Source organism: Rhynchophorus ferrugineus, unplaced genomic scaffold (assembly GCF_030347505.1).
Source record: "Rhynchophorus ferrugineus isolate W39M unplaced genomic scaffold, kcgeb_rfMv2 rfM8, whole genome shotgun sequence".
Lineage (NCBI taxonomy): Eukaryota > Metazoa > Arthropoda > Insecta > Coleoptera > Curculionidae > Rhynchophorus > Rhynchophorus ferrugineus.
The window spans coordinates 16,803,208-16,828,552 of NW_027472587.1; the positions used below are offsets into that span (position 1 = coordinate 16,803,208).

Consider the following 25,345-nt stretch of genomic DNA (forward strand, 5'->3'; position numbering starts at 1 on the left):
TGCTACGAAAAATATACAATATTCACCTTATTCCACCTAATTCGAATACTTGAAAGATATTATATATCAGCTTTTTAAAATCTAATTCTATATAATGTCTTAAATTTTGAATATGTTATTCGTTAAAACTAACTTATATAACAAAAATTTCGAATATAGTCACTACAAATAATAATTGTGTCATAATAATTTTTCATAATTTTCAATTAAAATAACAATACTGTCGGCTTCGGGAGTATCCATGCAAAACATGAATTTAACCCTAATTCATGTAAGTATTGTGTTTGAATATAGTTTGATGAAGAATATGGACACTAAATTCTTAAAATATGACAGAAGAATATTTGAAAGCCCTCTAAGATCACCCACTTTGCTGATTAGGATCTTGGTTCGTCCAGGTTTCCAACAATTTTACACTATAATATGTAATAATATCTCTCAAAAGGTAATTTAGGTTGTTACATATGAAATTAAATCGAAAACAATAACTACACTTTAAATTAGTATTTATTTCTTTAAAACAAACTGCTAATTGGTTAAAGATTATATATGTTTTCAATAATAATGCATTATTAACCAAAAATAAAATATTATTATATTACGTCAGTTAGAAAACTAATAACAATATAATATAATTAATAGTTTGGTTTGATAATTAGTTTAATTATTTGAAACAATAATTATATAATTAAAATCGGATGATTTATTATAAATATGCACAGTTTAGTATGGCTCAATAGATTAAAAAGGGCAACTGAGATAAAAAATAGTCTAGTTAGAGTTTGTAAAAAAAGCTTTTTATGTTCGATAATATCCGGTAAAATTATTTTCAAGGATTCTCATATGGATTTCTTGATGGATTTTTGTTTATGTATCTAGGTCGGGACATGATTTATCCGATGCAATGATTTGCGGCTTTTCCCGTTGTCCCATTCTACCTGTTTTCTCCAATCCATTAGGATCGAGCCCGTAATACCGCGACCCCCCTCCCCCCTCGTCGTTCCTTACCACGCGGTCCGACCGTTACCTATTCCCAGCCGTTTCCGCCACCCGAGCTTCTACCCCACGCTTACAATACTTTATCCCCGTCTCATTGTCGGTGAGGTGAGATGAGCCATCAATCACGTATCTCATTACTTCCTTTTAACTTGATAAACGGAATCTATACAAGCACGTGCGCACGTGTTTGTGTGTGTGTGTGATGTTTTGTTACTTTTCGGGAGAGTTGGAAGCCAAATTGTTGGCTACGTTTAATGTAATTGATTTTTTATGAATATCGGTATACTCGACCTAGTGATTTCTTAATCTGTATAATATTGGAGTTCGTCAGATTGATATTAATATACATTTTAAATTAATTCAAATTGTTAAAGCATTGAGGAGTGCTGGACAAGACCAGAATAATATTAGGTCATCTTAATGGTTCTGATTAGCATTGAGAACTATCGACTGAAAATAGCAACTATTATTTCAGACAAATGCAGGCGTCTATTTTTCTATTCATGGTAACTTTTTTTCAAATTTTCTTTGGGAAACAAAAGGAAAGATGTAATACTGCAATTTCTTATCTTCAAATTAACAGTTTCGTTTTGAACGATGTAAATTGCTTTTCATATTTTTATTTATTTCACTTGATTGTAAAGAGAAATGGATGGACCACTAAATATTGCTCAATCAATCTTTATAAAATATATAACTATCGCACCCTTTTTAAATACAATAATAATTTTAGTTATTATTAATAGAGGATTTTTTAAAATTATTATTCATTGAAACATGAACGAAAGAAGTTTTAACATTCAAAAGGCTTGAACCAATTTCATGAAACTTAAAATATCGAAAAACTCAATCAAGAAAAGACAAAATAGATGCCAATATAACGCAAATGTAGATAAAACTATTTTTCTATTCCTAACCACTTTTATATTAGTATACAATACATTATTATTTACAATCATACTACAAACAAAACAAAAAACTATATAGGTATATTACATATATCTATATAAGCATACATACTACACATTATTCTCAAGATCGTGGCTTAATGGTTAGAAAATAGTAACTGGAAGTACAGTAATGAAACATTCGATAGTAAAAAGTAACAACATGAGTCAGGCCAAAAATGGAGAATGAAACAGTCGACAATAAAAGCAGTCAATTATTATTTGATATATGATGTTTCAGTCAATGGCTCCCAATGCTAGTCATTAGTGACACTGATAGCTTAACGTATGACATGACATGTTAACAAAATGCTATAGACATTTTTTAACATTTAGTAGGTTTATACTGTTAAAAATTTAATAAGGGATTCATTTAGAAATATATGTAGATTGTAATGTGTTCTAGTAATGTAGGAAACGCTATTATGACACTTCTGAAACTCTTTCACAATTTACTGTTTCATGATGCACATTTCCTTGCATTTTACATGTTATATAGATTCTATTTTGAATTTAAATATCAATTTCAGATTACCTTTACCTTTATTAGTCAAAGCTCTATTTACGTTATTGATTTTTTATGCACTAGTGAGTAAATATTGGTATTAGAATAAATTCTTAAAATAATTTTACAATGTTTTTTTTCTTAACGAAATGATTAGACGGTTGAGTGCATTTCTTGTAAATGAATAATTATCGTTTGTATATATTATTCGTGCATGGTCGATATTATTTAACTTAAGCCCTAGAAGGGCTTCAATGTTTTAGATATTAACTTAACATCGCTAGTAGCATAATGCGCCCATACCCACAGCTAAAAAGATTCAGTCAGTAACCAGTTCAATTGCCAGACAAAATATCAAAACGTTATGGTCAGTTTTAGAGTGGGGCATTAGGACTAGAAGTCAATATTCAACATTATTGAAACTCTTAGCGGATATTTTGGTACAAGAATGGGACTCTATGAATCTATTTATTAAATAAGTATATGTCATGCGTTCATACAATTTTGTTCATCCCCTGTATGTATGATAACAGCTTCTAAATATGCAATTTAGTTTTAGCTAAAATGTATCCGACATACAATGTCATTTTAAATAAAGCCGAACAAGTTCTAAACCTTTTAGCGTCAAAGCTCTCCCAGTGGCTATGGACGCTCGTTTTATTGCCGTTTAAGTCGGATTTTGTCTCACGGTTTTGTCGTTTCTAATCAAAGAAGACCCCGTCGGCCTCTTCAGTCCTCCGCCATCTGAGCGCCGCACGGGTATTATGGAATATAAAGTGATTTTAATTAAAACGAACGTCAAGAGGCGGCCGTTAAGAACCTAACATGTGTATAATGAGCGTTAATGGAGTGCAACCATTAAAGTTCTATTTCGAGATGTTTAACTTTCGAAACATCGCTGTCGGATAGTCATTTTATTCGTTTGGGCTATATAACGGAGAGGCATTTTAGAAATATGACGGAAAAAAGCACTCGTAACTTTTTAAATATTTTTATATTACGCGAGTATAACGATATTTGCTTTTATCTTCTATTAAAATACTAACGATAGATGATACGGTTGTTTGTCGTTAACGATAATTGCTTTAAACACATTCTGAGTTAACAATTTACGAAACTAAAAGGTTTTATATAAGCAAATTGAAAATTCTCAATAATTTTATGTTGTAACGGTTAATTCTGTAGATGTAGCATATTAGATTACATCAAGAATAATCAGTTATTAACATAACATTAGTGAATATTGTTAAAACGACTTCATTTATCCAAAATCAAGGACATATTTCTGAACCTAAAACGTCTATGGTGGTCGGAACATATAATAGAAGGGGTTGATGATCTGTTTTTTACTTGCATTTTTAATTTTTCTAGAGAGAAAAGTGACGGTGTTACTAAATGCTCATTAAGTGTTTTTATGTAACTATGTGTTTATTAAGGAAAAGTAATTGAGAGTTTCTTAATAATTAATAGCTTTGTTCAGTTTAAAATGTAATAATGTGCGAAACACTTTTATGAAATCTCTTAAACTTTTTCCTAATTTCATAAGTTTTATGATGCACATTTCCTTAACAAAATGTTTATATTTAGTCCAAAAATGTGGTAAAATTGCTTTGGTAATTGGTTGGGAAAAGTGGGTTACTTTAAATGTTTCACTGTTTGTTTCAAACAATTTCCGAGTTATCAATTTACAGAAAACTGAATTTATATAAGAATACTGAAGAGCCTGAATGTTTTAAGTTATTCTATAAATACAGTAGGTTCTATTACTTTACAAATATCCACTGCTTGTTAAAAGAAAAAAGAGAGGAAGAATGCTTAATAAAAAGGCTACAGATGTTTTAAAATATTTATTAGGTTTATTCTGTTAAAATTTTAATAACAAGGGCTTCACTTGATTTAGAAATTTATAAAATGTATGGATTTTGTAATTTAGTCTAATATTCAAGGAAAAACTATGAAACTTCTGAAACTTTTTGTAATTTATTGTTTAAATGATACACATTTTCTTGTATTTTAAATGTTATTGTTATTGATTTTTTTTTGCATTAGTGAGTATATATTAGTATCAGAATAACATTTCGATGTATTTGTGAAGGTTTTACTAAGCCATATTTCCACAAAGTACTTGAATATTCTAGCATGTAGCTTAACAGAGGAAAAGTCCAATTTCAATAGCTGTACTCAATATAAATAAGATGACGATATAGAACGTATACTGAGTAAATGGTACTATATATAATGCCACTGCTACGTAACCGGTTGTAAACTAGAACATATTAATTGTAACTGATCGAATATTTTTCAAACATTTTTAGCTTTTATGTCGACATTTCTACCGAACACTCCTCGGTCATTACACAGCCATGCCGCACACGATGATGGACATACAATTTCCTAGTCTGAGTCTTGTGAGCCCGTTGTTAAACGTGCATCGACAGCGCCAGTATAAATTTAATTGATTTTAAACAATTTCATTACGGCGCAAGTGTTTACGAGGGCCGACGCCGGGGGGCGTTGTAATGGCCGAAGCAATTACCGAGCGTACGAGCTCCGACGCCGTTATTATAATAACAACATTTAAAATATGTTTTGGCGGTGATTAAAACTGTTGTTTCGTTTCGGTGGCGGCGCCGCGTAATAAACGTAAAACGATTTCGTTCGGAATGCGATGTCGACGGACGTTCCAGGCGGGAAATTAATGGCGATTGTTGGAAATTAGTCGCGGTGGTAAAAGATCGTTGATGGTGGCGTAATTAGCTCTGTGGCAATCGTAGGAATAGGCACGACGTGTCTCAAGTGTCGTGGTATGGAGCGGTGATCATTAGAGATAATTATAATACATATATAGGGTGTATGTCTGTATAAATACTTCATAAATATTCAGTGTTAGCACTAGGGGTTAATATTCGGTAAATACAGCGGGTGAAGTATGGGTTTCTCATAATTGTTTTAAACACTTTATGAGATAATAATCCATAAAAAAGTGTTATATAAATAAATTGAAAACCCTGAATGGCTTTTTGTTATAATGTATTGTTCTGTAGCACATCAGATTTCGTTAAAAATCATAAGTTGCTGTAACTTAGTAGTAGAGAGTATTATTAAAACGACATGGCTTATCCAAGATTAAGGACATATATGCATCTCAACTTAAAGTGTCTATAGTAGAAGCTACAAATAATAGAAAGGGCTGAGTATATTTTCTGTATATAAAGGGAGAAAAGTAGTGTTTATGAATCTACGCGTTGATTAACACCTTTAATATATTAATATAGCAATAGGATGTTAAATAAAGCCGTTAAATAATGTTTTTAAATTAGCTCTAATATGGTGGGGAACAGTATTATAAAGCTTCTGAAACTTTTTCATAATTTATAGTTTTGTGATAGACATTTACTTGTTTGTCTTAAGCTCTTTTTAGTTACTAAATTATTTCTATACAGCTTTTAGCAGATGTTGCAATTAGAGCACTAATAATACCTGATGTAGGTAATCTTGAATTTGTTCGAGATACTCGGAGCAAATTCTGATTATTTCCTTATAATCAAAATATCACACTTTTTACTAATTCAAATGAACTTTCTTCTAATTAAAAATCACCAAAATTTACTTCTTTATTAAAGATCATTCTCACTCCTTCATTGAAGTAATCCTCCCATTGAAGTATTTGCTCAAGGAGGGCAAAGTGAGCCCTTAATGGCTTAATATGTATGTATAGTTATTCATCGTCTCTTATTTGTTTGAAACACTTATGGATTTCTGGTAGTATAAATAATAAAACCATTGTGTGTAAATCTTAAAAGTGTTAGTACGTTAGTGCGACTATAAACGAAATATTAATCAATACGAGATTTGATCAAAAGAGACAAAGAATATGTATAGCTGAGGAACAATGCCTCAGATACAGAATAAAATTATTGGATACTTCTGCTGAATGATCAACGGCAGAATTTTGGAACGATGAAGAAATATATATGTATTGAAAACATAATATTGTAATTCAAATTTCAATACTGCATTATTTAAAAAGTTATATTCCACACATTATCATAATGCCATTGTATCAGTCTTTTATGTACTAATTCTAATGCAAATATGTATATGTATTATTTCGATAAAATATATTTCATGTTCTTCATTTAAAATTTCAGTATTTAAAGAGTAATTTCAAAATCATTTTGTTTTTTAGTCTTGAAAGTCATGTATCCATTTCAGTAGTATGTATAATTGTATACAAATAGACTAGCTAATATATCTAACTCACTATATATTTGACCATCGTTGTTGCACACGTATATGCATTAATAAATCCTACCTAGTTTCGGTTAATTGTACCTTTAATCGCTTTGGGCTTATCGATTCTGTTGAATAGTCCCCCGCTGCTGGCGGACAACTATTTACAAGCCTATAAACTGAGCTGACTAATTTAATTAATAAGTACTCCTACCTGTAAATCGGCTTGCTGTGTCCGTCTCTATACCACAAAACCATGTAAACGCGGTCGTCTCTAATATTCGATTCGACGTCGCAAGGCAGAGTGGTGCTTCTGGATAGGACGGCATCCACCGAAGTCATGGCAACTGAAAAGGGACAAACTTCAGTCAGATTAAGTACATGTTCGCGTGTAAGGATACGGTAAATCAGGCGGAAAATTCACCGTTATGGCTCACGAAGTTAAGTGATTTTAAATATAGTTTCAGCTACTTTGTAATAAAGTACTTAGAATCTTTGAGCATTTCCACGCAAACTCTAGAGAAATGTTCAGTTTTGCATATTTCAAATCTATTTATATTATTAGAAAGAATTGGTAATAATAGTGATTGTTAAGGTACAGTATAGTGTTGTAAACTATATTTATATTTACTGTTCTTTCAATATTTGTAAACGCTATTAAGATACTTCACAAAGTTTTTCATAACTTATCGTTCTATGATCTACATTTCATTGTGATTTAAATAACGAATTTTTTTATTAAATTTAAATTTTATATAATTTTTTTTATATGAAATATAAAGATTAGTTGAGATAGAGTACATTTTTATAAACTACATGTTCATATTATGTTACATATAATTAGTATTTATTTATAATTTATATTCTTTTAATATCTGTAAAATTTAATGTTAGTTTATATTATATTTTACAGTATTAATTCTAAATTTAAATACATTTCCCAATAAGTTCTAGACCTATTTAGTAAAATATTTGATTTCTCTCATGTAGTTTAATATACATTTTTAATTTCCACATATAACTTTCTCTGATTGAATCAAACCTACTACTCTGAGTATCTTTTCTGGTTAAGGATGGTGAAAATAGCAGGAATCTTAGAAGTATAATATTAAACGTAGTATTAGTTATTGTACATAGTATTATTGTCAAGCCACTTTTTGAATACTAACATAATTACAATACAGCAAGGGGGTATGTATGATGGTAGTAAGTAAAGATAAGAAACAAGAATACGTGACATTGTCGAATAATTGGTATACTTAAATTAATGTATTTATATTTCTTATATGAAATGGGTTCTCGAAGTAAACATTTTTTGTTTTATCATAATTTATTGCTGTATGATGGACATTTCTTTAAAATGATATCATAGCTGGCTAGTGACTATTTTATATTGATTTTCTAGCTAGTTTATAAGTAAGATGAGCAATATATAGGATGAATATTGATTGTGATATTATGCAAAGTTATCCAGAAAGGTAGGACCCTTAAATTCTAAGATTCTTCATAATGCTTGTGAACTGTAATATGGTGACTTTTTTGAAGCATCTTATTTGCTAGTTTTAAGTTATAGTTTATTTAAAACGTTCCTATATTAATTGTGTCAATATACACACATCTTCGGCCTCAATGGGAAGCTCTAGCAATAGTTAGCTAAAATATTTTTGATTGGTTCAGTGCATATGCTGCACGTTTTGAACTTCAATGCTCTAGTATAGAAGCTTGTAGTCTACAAATATAAATAAATAGAAATTACTGACTACTGACAAATTTTAAGCTACTAAATGACTTTTGGGATATCATAGGAGTCTACTAGGAAAATATTCTACATATAGCTTTTTTTAATTTTTACATAAATATATTGTATTATATCACATATACATCGGTTTTAATTGACAATAATTAGGATTCTACAAAGTGGAGGAATATTACACGCGATATCCCTTTAAACAACTGTAGATGCAGGACAAATCGTCGTCTCTAGATGGAACGGTATCCGTAGACGTCATAGCAACTGAAAAGGGACAATCTCCAGTCAGATTAGGTACATATTTGCCGACGAATTCGACAGACGGAGTGGAAAATCCACCGCTAGGGATCGTGGAATTAAGTGTTTTTAAATATTATTCCAGTTTCCCGAGGAATTTCAATTATTGGAGTGTCTGTTTGCGTCTATAAAAGCGAGCGCTTCGGATCTGTTTGAACGTTTCGGCTGTCGAGAGTTTGCTTGTTCGTTGTCGTTTGTAAGCAATAATATTTTGTTTCTATTAGCGTACGGATAATTACGGTCTAGTTTAGATTTGCTACAGTACAAGTTCTTGTAGAGGCAGCGGCGCGCACCTTCATTATTACAAAGCTATGCTTCATGTTGTTTAGTTCGAAATAATTTATTAGGCGTATGCCTTAGTATTGACTCATAGAGGACATGGCGGAAAAATAATGAGTCAAAGCCAGCGAGCTGAATAATCGAAGTTAAGCTTTAGATACTTTTAAAGAAAAACACTAAAACTTTAGATAACTAAGAAATATATTTATTTCTAACTAAAATACATTTAAAAACATGTTTTCGTTGTATAAAAAAGCGCATTAAATTTAGTACCGAATATAATGTTTATTTAAAACTATATAGGCATCATATTCTGAGAAATTATGTAATTCTCTCTTGTTTAATATTTAATATAACGTAATCTTTATTTAGTGATTGATGATAATGTGTCAGAAGAATGACAACACAGTAAATACAACATCGTTATTATAATACTATTTTTAGAATTATTACTCTTAGTGAATTAGTAGACAATAAACATTTATTATTTTAAATATTACTCTAAAGTCTATATAAATTTTATAGTCTGATCGGATGGGTTTAAAGGTTTTAGTACACACTTCACTCTCACATCGTAAATTAAATCACATAAATTATTTAACACAAACATTTTAAATTACAATTGTTATGGGTTGTAGAAGGATATCGCATTGTATCACTTTATTATAGGCATAGTACCGAGTATAGGCAATGACTGAATGAACATTTCGTGTTGGACCCGTTGTATGATGCTATATTAGATTTGCTACAGTACAAGTTCTTGTAGAGGCAGCGGCGCGCACCTTCATTATTACAAAGCTATGCTTCATGTTGTTTAGTTCGAAATAATTTATTAGGCGTATGCCTTAGTATTGACTCATAGAGGGCATGGCGGAAAAATAATGAGTCAAAGCCAGCGAGCTGAATAATCGAAGTTAAGCTTTAGATACTTTTAAAGAAAAACACTAAAACTTTAGATAACTAAGAAATATATGTATTTCTAACTAAAATACATTTAGAAACATTTTTTCGTTATAAAAAAGCGCATTAAATGTAGTACCGAATATAATGTTTATCTAAAACTATATAGGCATAATATTCTGAGAAATTATGTAATTCTCTCTTGTTTAATATTTAATATAACGTAATCTTTATTTAGTGATTGATGATAATGTGTCAGAAGAATGACAACACAGTAAATACAACATCGTTATTATAATACTATTTTTAGAATTATTACTCTTAGTGAATTAGTAGACAATAAACATTTATTATTTTAAATATTACTCTAAAGTCTATATAAATTTTATAGTCCGATCGGATGGGTTTGAAGGTTTTAGTACACACTTCACTCCCACATCGTAAATTAGATCACATAAATTACTTAACACAAACATTTTAAATTACAATTGTTATGGGTTGTAGAAGGATATCGCATTGTATCACTTTATTATAGGCATAGTACCGAGCAATAACTGAATGAACATTTCGTGTTGGAACCGTTGTATGATGCTATATTAGATTTGCTAGTAGTATCCCATAGTCCCTACAATAAATAACATGCAACCAAATAAGTCTAATTGTTAATTCGTATAGAAATACATTGTCATCTAATTACAACTTGCTATTTACGTCCGATAAGCCAAAAGATTTGATTTACGCCACGTTGTTTTCGTTTAGAAGGTATGTACTTCTTCCAGTTAGGCGTCGATCTAGATGCATATCAAGATATTAAGCATCCTCCGCTTGGGGAAGTTAGCAATAATTGGTATGCACTAGTGGGAATATTCTTTTACGCAGAGTTAATGTTAAATGGGTAGATTTTGTTTCATTTGCTTTAATACGCTAATACGTCATACGTCTTCAGCCACTGTTACATTTTATCAACGTGAGTATGGAGGTTCCTAGATGCTGCTATTGAATTTTCATGAGATGCTAAGATGGTTTTTTCGTGTGTATAATAAAATTTAAAATATAATAAATACATTAATCTGAAATGAGCGCGCGGAGAATGCGTCTTGTCTATCATATACTGAGCGACTGTCCACCACTCAGACAGATCTAATCTATGTATGGGTTGCTTTAGGAATTCGTTAGCAGGAGAAAATACACATATACTACTTGAATTTATACGAGAAATCGATTATCATCATAGAGTCTAGCCTTTGCTGAAATAAGTCTCGTTGACCAAATAACTACTACCACTTGGGTGTCGCTGCTAGTGTGTGCTGTCTGGATGGAGTCTCTACTTTGTCATGGTTGTGTTCTTTAACTGGTATTTGTGTCCATGTTTAAATTGTGTTATAAATTTTATTTTATTTATTATTTTATATATACAGTTTATGTCTGTCCCTTTAAATCCACACCCTACTGTTTTATATTCGCGAAATGACGATATCCGGCAAGGCTTTAAAAAACATAGTGTCACATTCCATGTCCCAATGTCTACTTATTTCTCTAAATATTGATAACTTTTTGTATACGACTAAGTCTGTATAAGATTTGGTGCAGGCAACTACATACTGTTAAAATAGCTTGTAAACATAATAGATCCAGCAAGTAGTCACTAACAGTAGAATATTTTATGGAGATAATTAATTTTCTTGAAGATAAACAGTAGTCTGTCAGTACTGAGGCAAAAGCAAGCATATGAGAACAGATGATGCCCAAGATAAATTCTAATGTTTTTCGTGAAAAATTATAAAAATTTTACACAAATTAACATAACATGATACTGATCTCTTGTTGAATATTTTTTATATGTTGATATTATACGCTCAACAATAAATCATTTGAATGAAACAAGTGAAAAGGATATTAGGCATTAGAGTGCTACAAGACCAACACTCCCAATGGCATTATATCGCAAAACGAGTTTCTATGATGGCAATTTCGCTGCTCGAATACGTTTTCCTGTCATCTTTAACCGCTCAGCCTGGCGTCGGCTTCCTGATATCCTTTCAAATAAACATTTCGCCCGCCAAACCCTATCAGGAGACAAACGAAAAACGCAACCCGCCTACCGCGACCTAAACATTGCGAAAGCCTGAATTATGGCCGGCGAACCATTTACGTTGTATATTGTTTGGACTATAAACTACTCGTTTGTCATATTTCACATCTAACGCGAAAGGAACCCCGACCGTTGAGTGGCGCATTTGTTTTTTACGTTTGTTCTTTCTCTCCCTTTCTCTCTCGCCCCTACACTGACGTGTATGTATGTGTGTGTGTGTGTGTGTGTGCGTATACTTTTTTTCTCTCGTCGGTTCTTTTTTTTCGCATCGCATCGCCGTAAAGGAAAATTTAATTAACAGTTATTCATTTGTTTCCCCGCGACGACTTGGTTTTAATTAAACGAAAGAAGCGAGAGGGCGTCGGAATTATTTTTCCGACATCAGGATCTAATTTTGAGAATTGGGCCTTATTTATTATGTCAAGGGAATTATGAACGAATAGTGTAATGAAGCCCGGGATAAGAATTATCTTTTCCTTTTTTTGTTTCAGCTACCTTCGTTTTTTTAACCCAATATATATATATATATATATATATATATATATATATATATATATTTCTCTATGGTGGATATACAAAATAATACTCCTAACATATACGCAATATATATTTATTAATAAGGCGTTGATCCAACATTTACTTTTCAAACTTCTGCATTTTTTCGCGAAATAGCTTCGTAGAATGCCTGAAGAGTTGCTAACGGAGTGCTGATCAATCCTTGGACCAAAATATTCACTAAATGCTTCAACAACGTTGGAGAATAAAAAGTTCATCTACTGCTGGTCAGGATAGATGTTTGATGATAATTTAATAATTCTTATACCAAGTCTGAACCTTTTTGGGTATGTGTATTTACGCAATATTATCTTGGAATATAGCAGTGTTGAGTAACAATATGGTAGTCATAGTAAGAATTACATAAGTGAAGATATCAAGAAATTTATTTTCGGTAAACGAGTTAGTGATATGAATGGGAGAACAATCTGAATATCACTATACTAAATGAAGTATCATCATCCGTAGCAGCTAAATATAACGATATTGCTGCCCAAATCAGATTGGAACCTCCCCCGAGCTCTACTGCAGGAAGCAGGCTGTCTGGATCGTAGGTTTCTTTTTGGTTTTTCCAGACATAAGCTCAGCCGTTTATAGGAAACAATGTAAGCGACGATAATTTGTTGTACCCTATTCAAGTAAATAATCAAGCAATAAACAGGTAACAAGATTTGATGATCGTCGCACCATTTCTTTAGTAGCTGTATACACACAAATTTATAGGAGCTCTTATTAGGCGTTTTCGTTCCCCAAATATATAAAATGCTTTTCCTAATATTTTATGAAATTTAAGAACCAATTATGTGCCCAGATATCTGTGTAATTATTCAGAATATATATGGGTACTTAGTTAAAATTTGTGAGAGGAGAAATAATAGTAACTGTTTTACAGAAATGGTAAATGTATTACAGAGAATGCAGTAATTAAATCTCTTTGTTTAAGATGTATACAGGTAGCAACAGAACAAACTGAGCACAAATACCAAAATGACTCTACAAGAAAACACTACCAAAAGAAACAAGAACTAAATATAAAAAGGTAAATATGCTCTCTAATGTAAATATAAATATCTAATGTAAAATATAACACTTGGATATACAATTGTTAATTAGGTGCATTAGGACCAGGGGACTCCAGGGGATTCCACTATATAAAAAACACGACTAGATCTCTAACATATTGATGTGCGGAAACACTACTCTAACCTACACACTAATATAATTGTACAATTAATTGTGGTTTTAAGTCTTTCGGTAATATATATGCATTAGATGTATTATTTAATAAATTGTATTTGATAACAGTATTGTTTTGTTGAATAAACCATAGTGCGTATAATTACGGGTCATCTGACACTATATGGTATAGTTACGACAGTCGAAGACTCTACCAGAAAACACTACCAAAAGAAACAATAACTAAATATAAAAAGGTAAATATGCTCTCTAATGAAAGTAAAATATAACACTTGGATATACAATTGTTAATTACGTGCATTAGGACCAGGGGACTCCAGGGGATTCCACTATATAAAAAACACGACTAGATCTCTAACATATTGATGTGCGGAAACACTACTCTAACCTACACACTAATATAATTGTACAATTAATTGTGGTTTTAAGTCTTTCGGTAATATATATGCATTAGATGTATTATTTAATAAATTGTATTTGATAACAGTATTGTTTTGTTGAATAAACCATAGTGCGTATAAGTACGGGTTATCTGACAGTATCTGTTATGGTTACGACAGTCGAAGATTCTACCAGAAAAAACTACCAAAAGAAACAAGAACTAAACGTAATAGGTAAATATGCCCTTTAATGAAAGTAAAATATACCACTTGGATATACAATTGTTAATTTGGTGCATTAGGCCTCCAGGGGATACCACTACATGAAAAACACACGGCTAGATCTCTAACACATTGATGTGCGGAAACACTACCCTAACCTACAAACTATTATAACTGTATAATTAATTGTAGTTTTAAGTCCTTCAATAATATATGCATTAGATTTATTATTTAATAAATTGTATTTGATAACAGTATTGTTTTGTTGAACGGACCATAGTGCGTATAACTATGGGTCATCTGACAGTATCTGTTATGGTTACGACAGTCGAAGACTCTACCAGAAAAAATTACCAAAAGAAACAAGAACTAAACGTAGTAGGTAAATATGCCCTCTAATGAAAGTAAAATATACCACTTGGATATACAATTGTTAATTTGGTGCATTAGGCCTCCAGGGGATACCACTACATGAAAAACACACGGCTAGATCTCTAACACATTGATGTGCGGAAACACTACCCTAACCTACAAACTATTATAACTGTATAATTAATTGTAGTTTTAAGTCCTTCAATAATATATGCATTAGATTTATTATTTAATAAATTGTATTTGAAAACAGTATTGTTTTGTTGAACGGACCATAGTGCGTATAACTATGGGTCATCTGACAGTATCTGTTATGGTTACGACAGTCGAAGACTCTACCAGAAAAAATTACCAAAAGAAACAAGAACTAAACGTAGTAGGTAAATATGCCCTCTAATGAAAGTAAAATATACCACTTGGATATACAATTGTTAATTTGGTGCATTAGGCCTCCAGGGGATACCACTACATGAAAAACACACGGCTAGATCTCTAACACATTGATGTGCGGAAACACTACCCTAACCTACAAACTATTATAACTGTATAATTAATTGTAGTTTTAAGTCCTTCAATAATATATGCATTAGATTTATTATTTAATAAATTGTATTTGAAAACAGTATTGTTTTGTTGAACGGACCATAGTGCGTATAACTATGGGTCATCTGACAGTATCTGTTATGGTTACGACAGTCGAAGACTCTACCAGAAAAAATTACCAAAAGAAACAAGAACTAAACGTAGTAGGTAAATATGCCCTCTAATGAAAGTAAAATATACCACTTGGATATACAATTGTTAATTAGGTGCATTAGGCCTCCAGGGGATACCACTACATGAAAAAAACACGGCTAGATCTCTAACACATTGATGTGCGGAAACACTACCCTAACCTACAAACTATTATAACTGTATAATTAATTGTAGTTTTAAGTCCTTCAATAATATATGCATTAGATTTATTATTTAATAAATTGTATTTGATAACAGTATTGTTTTGTTGAATGGACCATAGTGCGTATAACTATGGGTCATCTGACAGTATCTGTTATGGTTACGACAGTCGAAGACTCTACCAGAAAAAATTACCAAAAGAAACAAGAACTAAACGTAGTAGGTAAATATGCCCTCTAATGAAAGTAAAATATACCACTTGGATATACAATTGTTAATTAGGTGCATTAGGCCTCCAGGGGATACCACTACATGAAAAAAACACGGCTAGATCTCTAACACATTGATGTGCGGAAACACTACTCTAACCTACAAACTATTATAACTGTATAATTAATTGTAGTTTTAAGTCCTTCAATAATATATGCATTAGATTTATTATTTAATAAATTGTATTTGATAACAGTATTGTTTTGTTGAATGGACCATAGTGCGTATAACTATGGGTCATCTGACAGTATCTGTTATGGTTACGACAGTCGAAGACTCTACCAGAAAAAAATTACCAAAAGAAACAAGAACTAAACGTAGTAGGTAAATATGCCCTCTAATGAAAGTAAAATATACCACTTGGATATACAATTGTTAATTAGGTGCATTAGGCCTCCAGGGGATACCACTACATGAAAAACACACGGCTAGATCTCTAACACATTGATGTGCGGAAACACTACCCTAACCTACAAACTATTATAACTGTATAATTAATTGTAGTTTTAAGTCCTTCAATAATATATGCATTAGATTTATTATTTAATAAATTGTATTTGATAACAGTATTGTTTTGTTGAATGGACCATAGTGCGTATAACTATGGGTCATCTGACAGTATCTGTTATGGTTACGACAGTCGAAGACTCTACCAGAAAAAAATTACCAAAAGAAACAAGAACTAAACGTAGTAGGTAAATATGCCCTCTAATGAAAGTAAAATATACCACTTGGATATACAATTGTTAATTTGGTGCATTAGGCCTCCAGGGGATACCACTACATGAAAAAAACACGGCTAGATCTCTAACACATTGATGTGCGGAAACACTACCCTAACCTACAAACTATTATAACTGTATAATTAATTGTAGTTTTAAGTCCTTCAATAATATATGCATTAGATTTATTATTTAATAAATTGTATTTGATAACAGTATTGTTTTGTTGAATGGACCATAGTGCGTATAACTATGGGTCATCTGACAGTATCTGTTATGGTTACGACAGTCGAAGACTCTACCAGAAAAAAATTACCAAAAGAAACAAGAACTAAACGTAGTAGGTAAATATGCCCTCTAATGAAAGTAAAATATACCACTTGGATATACAATTGTTAATTTGGTGCATTAGGCCTCCAGGGGATACCACTACATGAAAAAAACACGGCTAGATCTCTAACACATTGATGTGCGGAAACACTACCCTAACCTACAAACTATTATAACTGTATAATTAATTGTAGTTTTAAGTCCTTCAATAATATATGCATTAGATTTATTATTTAATAAATTGTATTTGATAACAGTATTGTTTTGTTGAATGGACCATAGTGCGTATAACTATGGGTCATCTGACAGTATCTGTTATGGTTACGACAGTCGAAGACTCTACCAGAAAAAAATTACCAAAAGAAACAAGAACTAAACGTAGTAGGTAAATATGCCCTCTAATGAAAGTAAAATATACCACTTGGATATACAATTGTTAATTTGGTGCATTAGGCCTCCAGGGGATACCACTACATGAAAAACACACGGCTAGATCTCTAACACATTGATGTGCGGAAACACTACCCTAACCTACAAACTATTATAACTGTATAATTAATTGTAGTTTTAAGTCCTTCAATAATATATGCATTAGATTTATTATTTAATAAATTGTATTTGATAACAGTATTGTTTTGTTGAATGGACCATAGTGCGTATAACTACGGGTCATCTGACAGTATCTGTTATGGTTACGACAGTCGAAGACTCTACCAGAAAAAATTACCAAAAGAAACAAGAACTAAACGTAGTAGGTAAATATGCCCTCTAATGAAAGTAAAATATACCACTTGGATATACAATTGTTAATTAGGTGCATTAGGCCTCCAGGGGATACCACTACATGAAAAACACACGGCTAGATCTCTAACACATTGATGTGCGGAAACACTACCCTAACCTACAAACTATTATAACTGTATAATTAATTGTAGTTTTAAGTCCTTCAATAATATATGCATTAGATTTATTATTTAATAAATTGTATTTGATAACAGTATTGTTTTGTTGAATGGACCATAGTGCGTATAACTACGGGTCATCTGACAGTATCTGTTATGGTTACGACAGTCGAAGACTCTACCAGAAAAAATTACCAAAAGAAACAAGAACTAAACGTAGTAGGTAAATATGCCCTCTAATGAAAGTAAAATATACCACTTGGATATACAATTGTTAATTAGGTGCATTAGGCCTCCAGGGGATACCACTACATGAAAAACACACGGCTAGATCTCTAACACATTGATGTGCGGAAACACTACCCTAACCTACAAACTATTATAACTGTATAATTAATTGTAGTTTTAAGTCCTTCAATAATATATGCATTAGATTTATTATTTAATAAATTGTATTTGATAACAGTATTGTTTTGTTGAATGGACCATAGTGCGTATAACTACGGGTCATCTGACAGTATCTGTTATGGTTACGACAGTCGAAGACTCTACCAGAAAAAATTACCAAAAGAAACAAGAACTAAACGTAGTAGGTAAATATGCCCTCTAATGAAAGTAAAATATACCACTTGGATATACAATTGTTAATTAGGTGCATTAGGCCTCCAGGGGATACCACTACATGAAAAACACACGGCTAGATCTCTAACACATTGATGTGCGGAAACACTACCCTAACCTACAAACTATTATAACTGTATAATTAATTGTAGTTTTAAGTCCTTCAATAATATATGCATTAGATTTATTATTTAATAAATTGTATTTGATAACAGTATTGTTTTGTTGAATGGACCATAGTGCGTATAACTACGGGTCATCTGACAGTATCTGTTATGGTTACGACAGTCGAAGACTCTACCAGAAAAAATTACCAAAAGAAACAAGAACTAAACGTAGTAGGTAAATATGCCCTCTAATGAAAGTAAAATATACCACTTGGATATACAATTGTTAATTTGGTGCATTAGGCCTCCAGGGGATACCACTACATGAAAAAAATACGGCTAGATCTCTAACACATTGATGTGCGGAAATACTACCCTAACCTACAAACTATTATAACTGTATAATTAATTGTAGTTTTAAGTCCTTCAATAATATATGCATTAGATTTATTATTTAATAAATTGTATTTGATAACAGTATTGTTTTGTTGAATGGACCATAGTGCGTATAACTACGGGTCATCTGACAGTATCTGTTATGGTTACGACAGTCGAAGACTCTACCAGAAAAAAATTACCAAAAGAAACAAGAACTAAACGTAGTAGGTAAATATGCCCTCTAATGAAAGTAAAATATACCACTTGGATATACAATTGTTAATTAGGTGCATTAGGCCTCCAGGGGATACCACTACATGAAAAACACACGGCTAGATCTCTAACACATTGATGTGCGGAAACACTACTCTAACCTACAAACTATTATAACTGTATAATTAATTGTAGTTTTAAGTCCTTCAATAATATATGCATTAGATGTATTATTTAATAAATTGTATTTGGTAACAGTATTGTTTTGTTGAATAAACCATAGTGCGTATAAGTACGGGTCATCTGACAGTATCTGTTATGGTTACGACAGTCGAAGACTCTACCAGAAAAAATTACCAAAAGAAACAAGAACTAAACGTAGTAGGTAAATATGCCCTCTAATGAAAGTAAAATATACCACTTGGATATACAATTGTTAATTAGGTGCATTAGGCCTCCAGGGGATACCACTACATGAAAAACACACGGCTAGATCTCTAACACATTGATGTGCGGAAACACTACTCTAACCTACAAACTATTATAACTGTATAATTAATTGTAGTTTTAAGTCCTTCAATAATATATGCATTAGATGTATTATTTAATAAATTGTATTTGGTAACAGTATTGTTTTGTTGAATAAACCATAGTGCGTATAAGTACGGGTCATCTGACAGTATCTGTTATGGTTACGACAGTCGAAGACTCTACCAGAAAAAATTACCAAAAGAAACAAGAACTAAACGTAGTAGGTAAATATGCCCTCTAATGAAAGTAAAATATACCACTTGGATATACAATTGTTAATTAGGTGCATTAGGCCTCCAGGGGATACCACTACATGAAAAACACACGGCTAGATCTCTAACACATTGATGTGCGGAAACACTACTCTAACCTACAAACTATTATAACTGTATAATTAATTGTAGTTTTAAGTCCTTCAATAATATATGCATTAGATGTATTATTTAATAAATTGTATTTGGTAACAGTATTGTTTTGTTGAATAAACCATAGTGCGTATAAGTACGGGTCATCTGACAGTATCTGTTATGGTTACGACAGTCGAAGACTCTACCAGAAAAAATTACCAAAAGAAACAAGAACTAAACGTAGTAGCTAAATATGCCCTCTAATGAAAGTAAAATATACCACTTGGATATACAATTGTTAATTAGGTGCATTAGGCCTCCAGGGGATACCACTACATGAAAAACACACGGCTAGATCTCTAACACATTGATGTGCGGAAACACTACTCTAACCTACAAACTATTATAACTGTATAATTAATTGTAGTTTTAAGTCCTTCAATAATATATGCATTAGATGTATTATTTAATAAATTGTATTTGGTAACAGTATTGTTTTGTTGAATAAACCATAGTGCGTATAAGTACGGGTCATCTGACAGCATCTGTTATGGTTACGACAGTCGAAGACTCTACCAGAAAAAATTACCAAAAGAAACAAGAACTAAACGTAGTAGGTAAATATGCCCTCTAATGAAAGTAAAATATACCACTTGGATATACAATTGTTAATTAGGTGCATTAGGCCTCCAGGGGATACCACTACATGAAAAACACACGGCTAGATCTCTAACACATTGATGTGCGGAAACACTACTCTAACCTACAAACTATTATAACTGTATAATTAATTGTAGTTTTAAGTCCTTCAATAATATATGCATTAGATGTATTATTTAATAAATTGTATTTGGTAACAGTATTGTTTTGTTGAATAAACCATAGTGCGTATAAGTACGGGTCATCTGACAGTATCTGTTATGGTTACGACAGTCGAAGACTCTACCAGAAAAAATTACCAAAAGAAACAAGAACTAAACGTAGTAGGTAAATATGCCCTCTAATGAAAGTAAAATATACCACTTGGATATACAATTGTTAATTAGGTGCATTAGGCCTCCAGGGGATACCACTACATGAAAAACACACGGCTAGATCTCTAACACATTGATGTGCGGAAACACTACTCTAACCTACAAACTATTATAACTGTATAATTAATTGTAGTTTTAAGTCCTTCAATAATATATGCATTAGATGTATTATTTAATAAATTGTATTTGGTAACAGTATTGTTTTGTTGAATAAACCATAGTGCGTATAAGTACGGGTCATCTGACAGTATCTGTTATGGTTACGACAGTCGAAGACTCTACCAGAAAAAATTACCAAAAGAAACAAGAACTAAACGTAGTAGGTAAATATGCCCTCTAATGAAAGTAAAATATACCACTTGGATATACAATTGTTAATTAGGTGCATTAGGCCTCCAGGGGATACCACTACATGAAAAACACACGGCTAGATCTCTAACACATTGATGTGCGGAAACACTACTCTAACCTACAAACTATTATAACTGTATAATTAATTGTAGTTTTAAGTCCTTCAATAATATATGCATTAGATGTATTATTTAATAAATTGTATTTGGTAACAGTATTGTTTTGTTGAATAAACCATAGTGCGTATAAGTACGGGTCATCTGACAGTATCTGTTATGGTTACGACAGCCGAAGATTCTACCAGAAAAAACTACCAAAAGAAACAAGAACTAAACGTAGTAGGTAAATATGCCCTCTAATGAAAGTAAAATATACCACTTGGATATACAATTGTTAATTAGGTGCATTAGGCCTCCAGGGGATACCACTACATGAAAAACACACGGCTAGATCTCTAGCACATTGATGTGCGGAAACACTACCCTAACCTACAAACTATTATAACTGTATAATTAATTGTAGTTTTAAGTCCTTCAATAATATATGCATTAGATTTATTATTTAATAAATTGTATTTGATAACAGTATTGTTTTGTTGAATGGATCATAGTGCGTATAACTACGGGTCATCTGACAGTATCTGTTATGGTTACGACAGCCGAAGATTCTACCAGAAAAAACTACCAAAAGAAACAAGAACTAAACGTAATAGGTAAATATGCCCTCTAATGAAAGTAAAATATACCACTTGGATATACAATTGTTAATTAGGTGCATTAGGCCTCCAGGGGATACCACTACATGAAAAAAACACGGCTAGATCTCTAACACATTGATGTGCGGAAACACTACCCTAACCTACAAACTATTATAACTGTATAATTAATTGTAGTTTTAAGTCCTTCAATAATATATGCATTAGATTTATTATTTAATAAATTGTATTTGATAACAGTATTGTTTTGTTGAATGGATCATAGTGCGTATAACTACGGGTCATCTGACAGTATCTGTTATGGTTACGACAGCCGAAGATTCTACCAGAAAAAACTACCAAAAGAAACAAGAACTAAACGTAATAGGTAAATATGCCCTCTAATGAAAGTAAAATATACCACTTGGATATACAATTGTTAATTAGGTGCATTAGGCCTCCAGGGGATACCACTACATGAAAAACACACGGCTAGATCTCTAACACATTGATGTGCGGAAACACTACCCTAACCTACAAACTATTATAACTGTATAATTAATTGTAGTTTTAAGTCCTTCAATAATATATGCATTAGATTTATTATTTAATAAATTGTATTTGATAACAGTATTGTTTTGTTGAATGGACCATAGTGCGTATAACTACGGGTCATCTGACAGTATCTGTTATGGTTACGACAGCCGAAGATTCTACCAGAAAAAACTACCAAAAGAAACAAGAACTAAACGTAATAGGTAAATATGCCCTCTAATGAAAGTAAAATATACCACTTGGATATACAATTGTTAATTTGGTGCATTAGGCCTCCAGGGGATACCACTACATGAAAAACACACGGCTAGATCTCTAACACATTGATGTGCGGAAACACTACCCTAACCTACAAACTATTATAACTGTATAATTAATTGTAGTTTTAAGTCCTTCAATAATATATGCATTAGATTTATTATTTAATAAATTGTATTTGATAACAGTATTGTTTTGTTGAATGGACCATAGTGCGTATAACTACGGGTCATCTGACAGTATCTGTTATGGTTACGACAGCCGAAGATTCTACCAGAAAAAACTACCAAAAGAAACAAGAACTAAACGTAATAGGTAAATATGCCCTCTAATGAAAGTAAAATATACCACTTGGATATACAATTGTTAATTTGGTGCATTAGGCCTCCAGGGGATACCACTACATGAAAAACACACGGCTAGATCTCTAACACATTGATGTGCGGAAACACTACCCTAACCTACAAACTATTATAACTGTATAATTAATTGTAGTTTTAAGTCCTTCAATAATATATGCATTAGATTTATTATTTAATAAATTGTATTTGATAACAGTATTGTTTTGTTGAATGGATCATAGTGCGTATAACTACGGGTCATCTGACAGTATCTGTTATGGTTACGACAGCCGAAGATTCTACCAGAAAAAACTACCAAAAGAAACAAGAACTAAACGTAATAGGTAAATATGCCCTCTAATGAAAGTAAAATATACCACTTGGATATACAATTGTTAATTTGGTGCATTAGGCCTCCAGGGGATACCACTACATGAAAAACACACGGCTAGATCTCTAACACATTGATGTGCGGAAACACTACCCTAACCTACAAACTATTATAACTGTATAATTAATTGTAGTTTTAAGTCCTTCAATAATATATGCATTAGATTTATTATTTAATAAATTGTATTTGATAACAGTATTGTTTTGTTGAATGGATCATAGTGCGTATAACTACGGGTCATCTGACAGTATCTGTTATGGTTACGACAGCCGAAGATTCTACCAGAAAAAACTACCAAAAGAAACAAGAACTAAACGTAATAGGTAAATATGCCCTCTAATGAAAGTAAAATATACCACTTGGATATACAATTGTTAATTTGGTGCATTAGGCCTCCAGGGGATACCACTACATGAAAAACACACGGCTAGATCTCTAACACATTGATGTGCGGAAACACTACCCTAACCTACAAACTATTATAACTGTATAATTAATTGTAGTTTTAAGTCCTTCAATAATATATGCATTAGATTTATTATTTAATAAATTGTATTTGATAACAGTATTGTTTTGTTGAATGGACCATAGTGCGTATAACTACGGGTCATCTGACAGTATCTGTTATGGTTACGACAGCCGAAGATTCTACCAGAAAAAACTACCAAAAGAAACAAGAACTAAACGTAATAGGTAAATATGCCCTCTAATGAAAGTAAAATATACCACTTGGATATACAATTGTTAATTTGGTGCATTAGGCCTCCAGGGGATACCACTACATGAAAAACACACGGCTAGATCTCTAACACATTGATGTGCGGAAACACTACCTTAACCTACAAACTATTATAACTGTATAATTAATTGTAGTTTTAAGTCCTTCAATAATATATGCATTAGATTTATTATTTAATAAATTGTATTTGATAACAGTATTGTTTTGTTGAATGGACCATAGTGCGTATAACTACGGGTCATCTGACAGTATCTGTTATGGTTACGACAGCCGAAGATTCTACCAGAAAAAATTACCAAAAGAAACAAGAACTAAACGTAATAGGTAAATATGCCCTCTAATGAAAGTAAAATATACCACTTGGATATACAATTGTTAATTTGGTGCATTAGGCCTCCAGGGGATACCACTACATGAAAAACACACGGCTAGATCTCTAACACATTGATGTGCGGAAACACTACCCTAACCTACAAACTATTATAACTGTATAATTAATTGTAGTTTTAAGTCCTTCAATAATATATGCATTAGATTTATTATTTAATAAATTGTATTTGATAACAGTATTGTTTTGTTGAATGGACCATAGTGCGTATAACTACGGGTCATCTGACAGTATCTGTTATGGTTACGACAGTCGAAGACTCTACCAGAAAAAATTACCAAAAGAAACAAGAACTAAACGTAGTAGGTAAATATGCCCTCTAATGAAAGTAAAATATACCACTTGGATATACAATTGTTAATTTGGTGCATTAGGCCTCCAGGGGATACCACTACATGAAAAAAATACGGCTAGATCTCTAACACATTGATGTGCGGAAACACTACTCTAACCTACAAACTATTATAACTGTATAATTAATTGTAGTTTTAAGTCCTTCAATAATATATGCATTAGATTTATTATTTAATAAATTGTATTTGATAACA

General features: G+C 31.9%; 1 protein-coding gene across 2 annotated transcripts in view; it reads right to left on the reverse strand.

Annotated features, from left to right (window-relative positions):
- The window catches only part of LOC143201271 (protein turtle homolog A), a 461,942-nt gene that overhangs the window by 158,157 nt on the left and 278,440 nt on the right, over positions 1-25,345 (reverse strand). For both annotated transcript variants that reach the window (XM_076412222.1, XM_076412221.1), the window contains exon 2: positions 6,899-7,031. In XM_076412222.1, the coding sequence (XP_076268337.1) occupies positions 6,899-7,031 (133 nt within the window). The remainder of the gene's footprint in view (positions 1-6,898; positions 7,032-25,345) is intronic.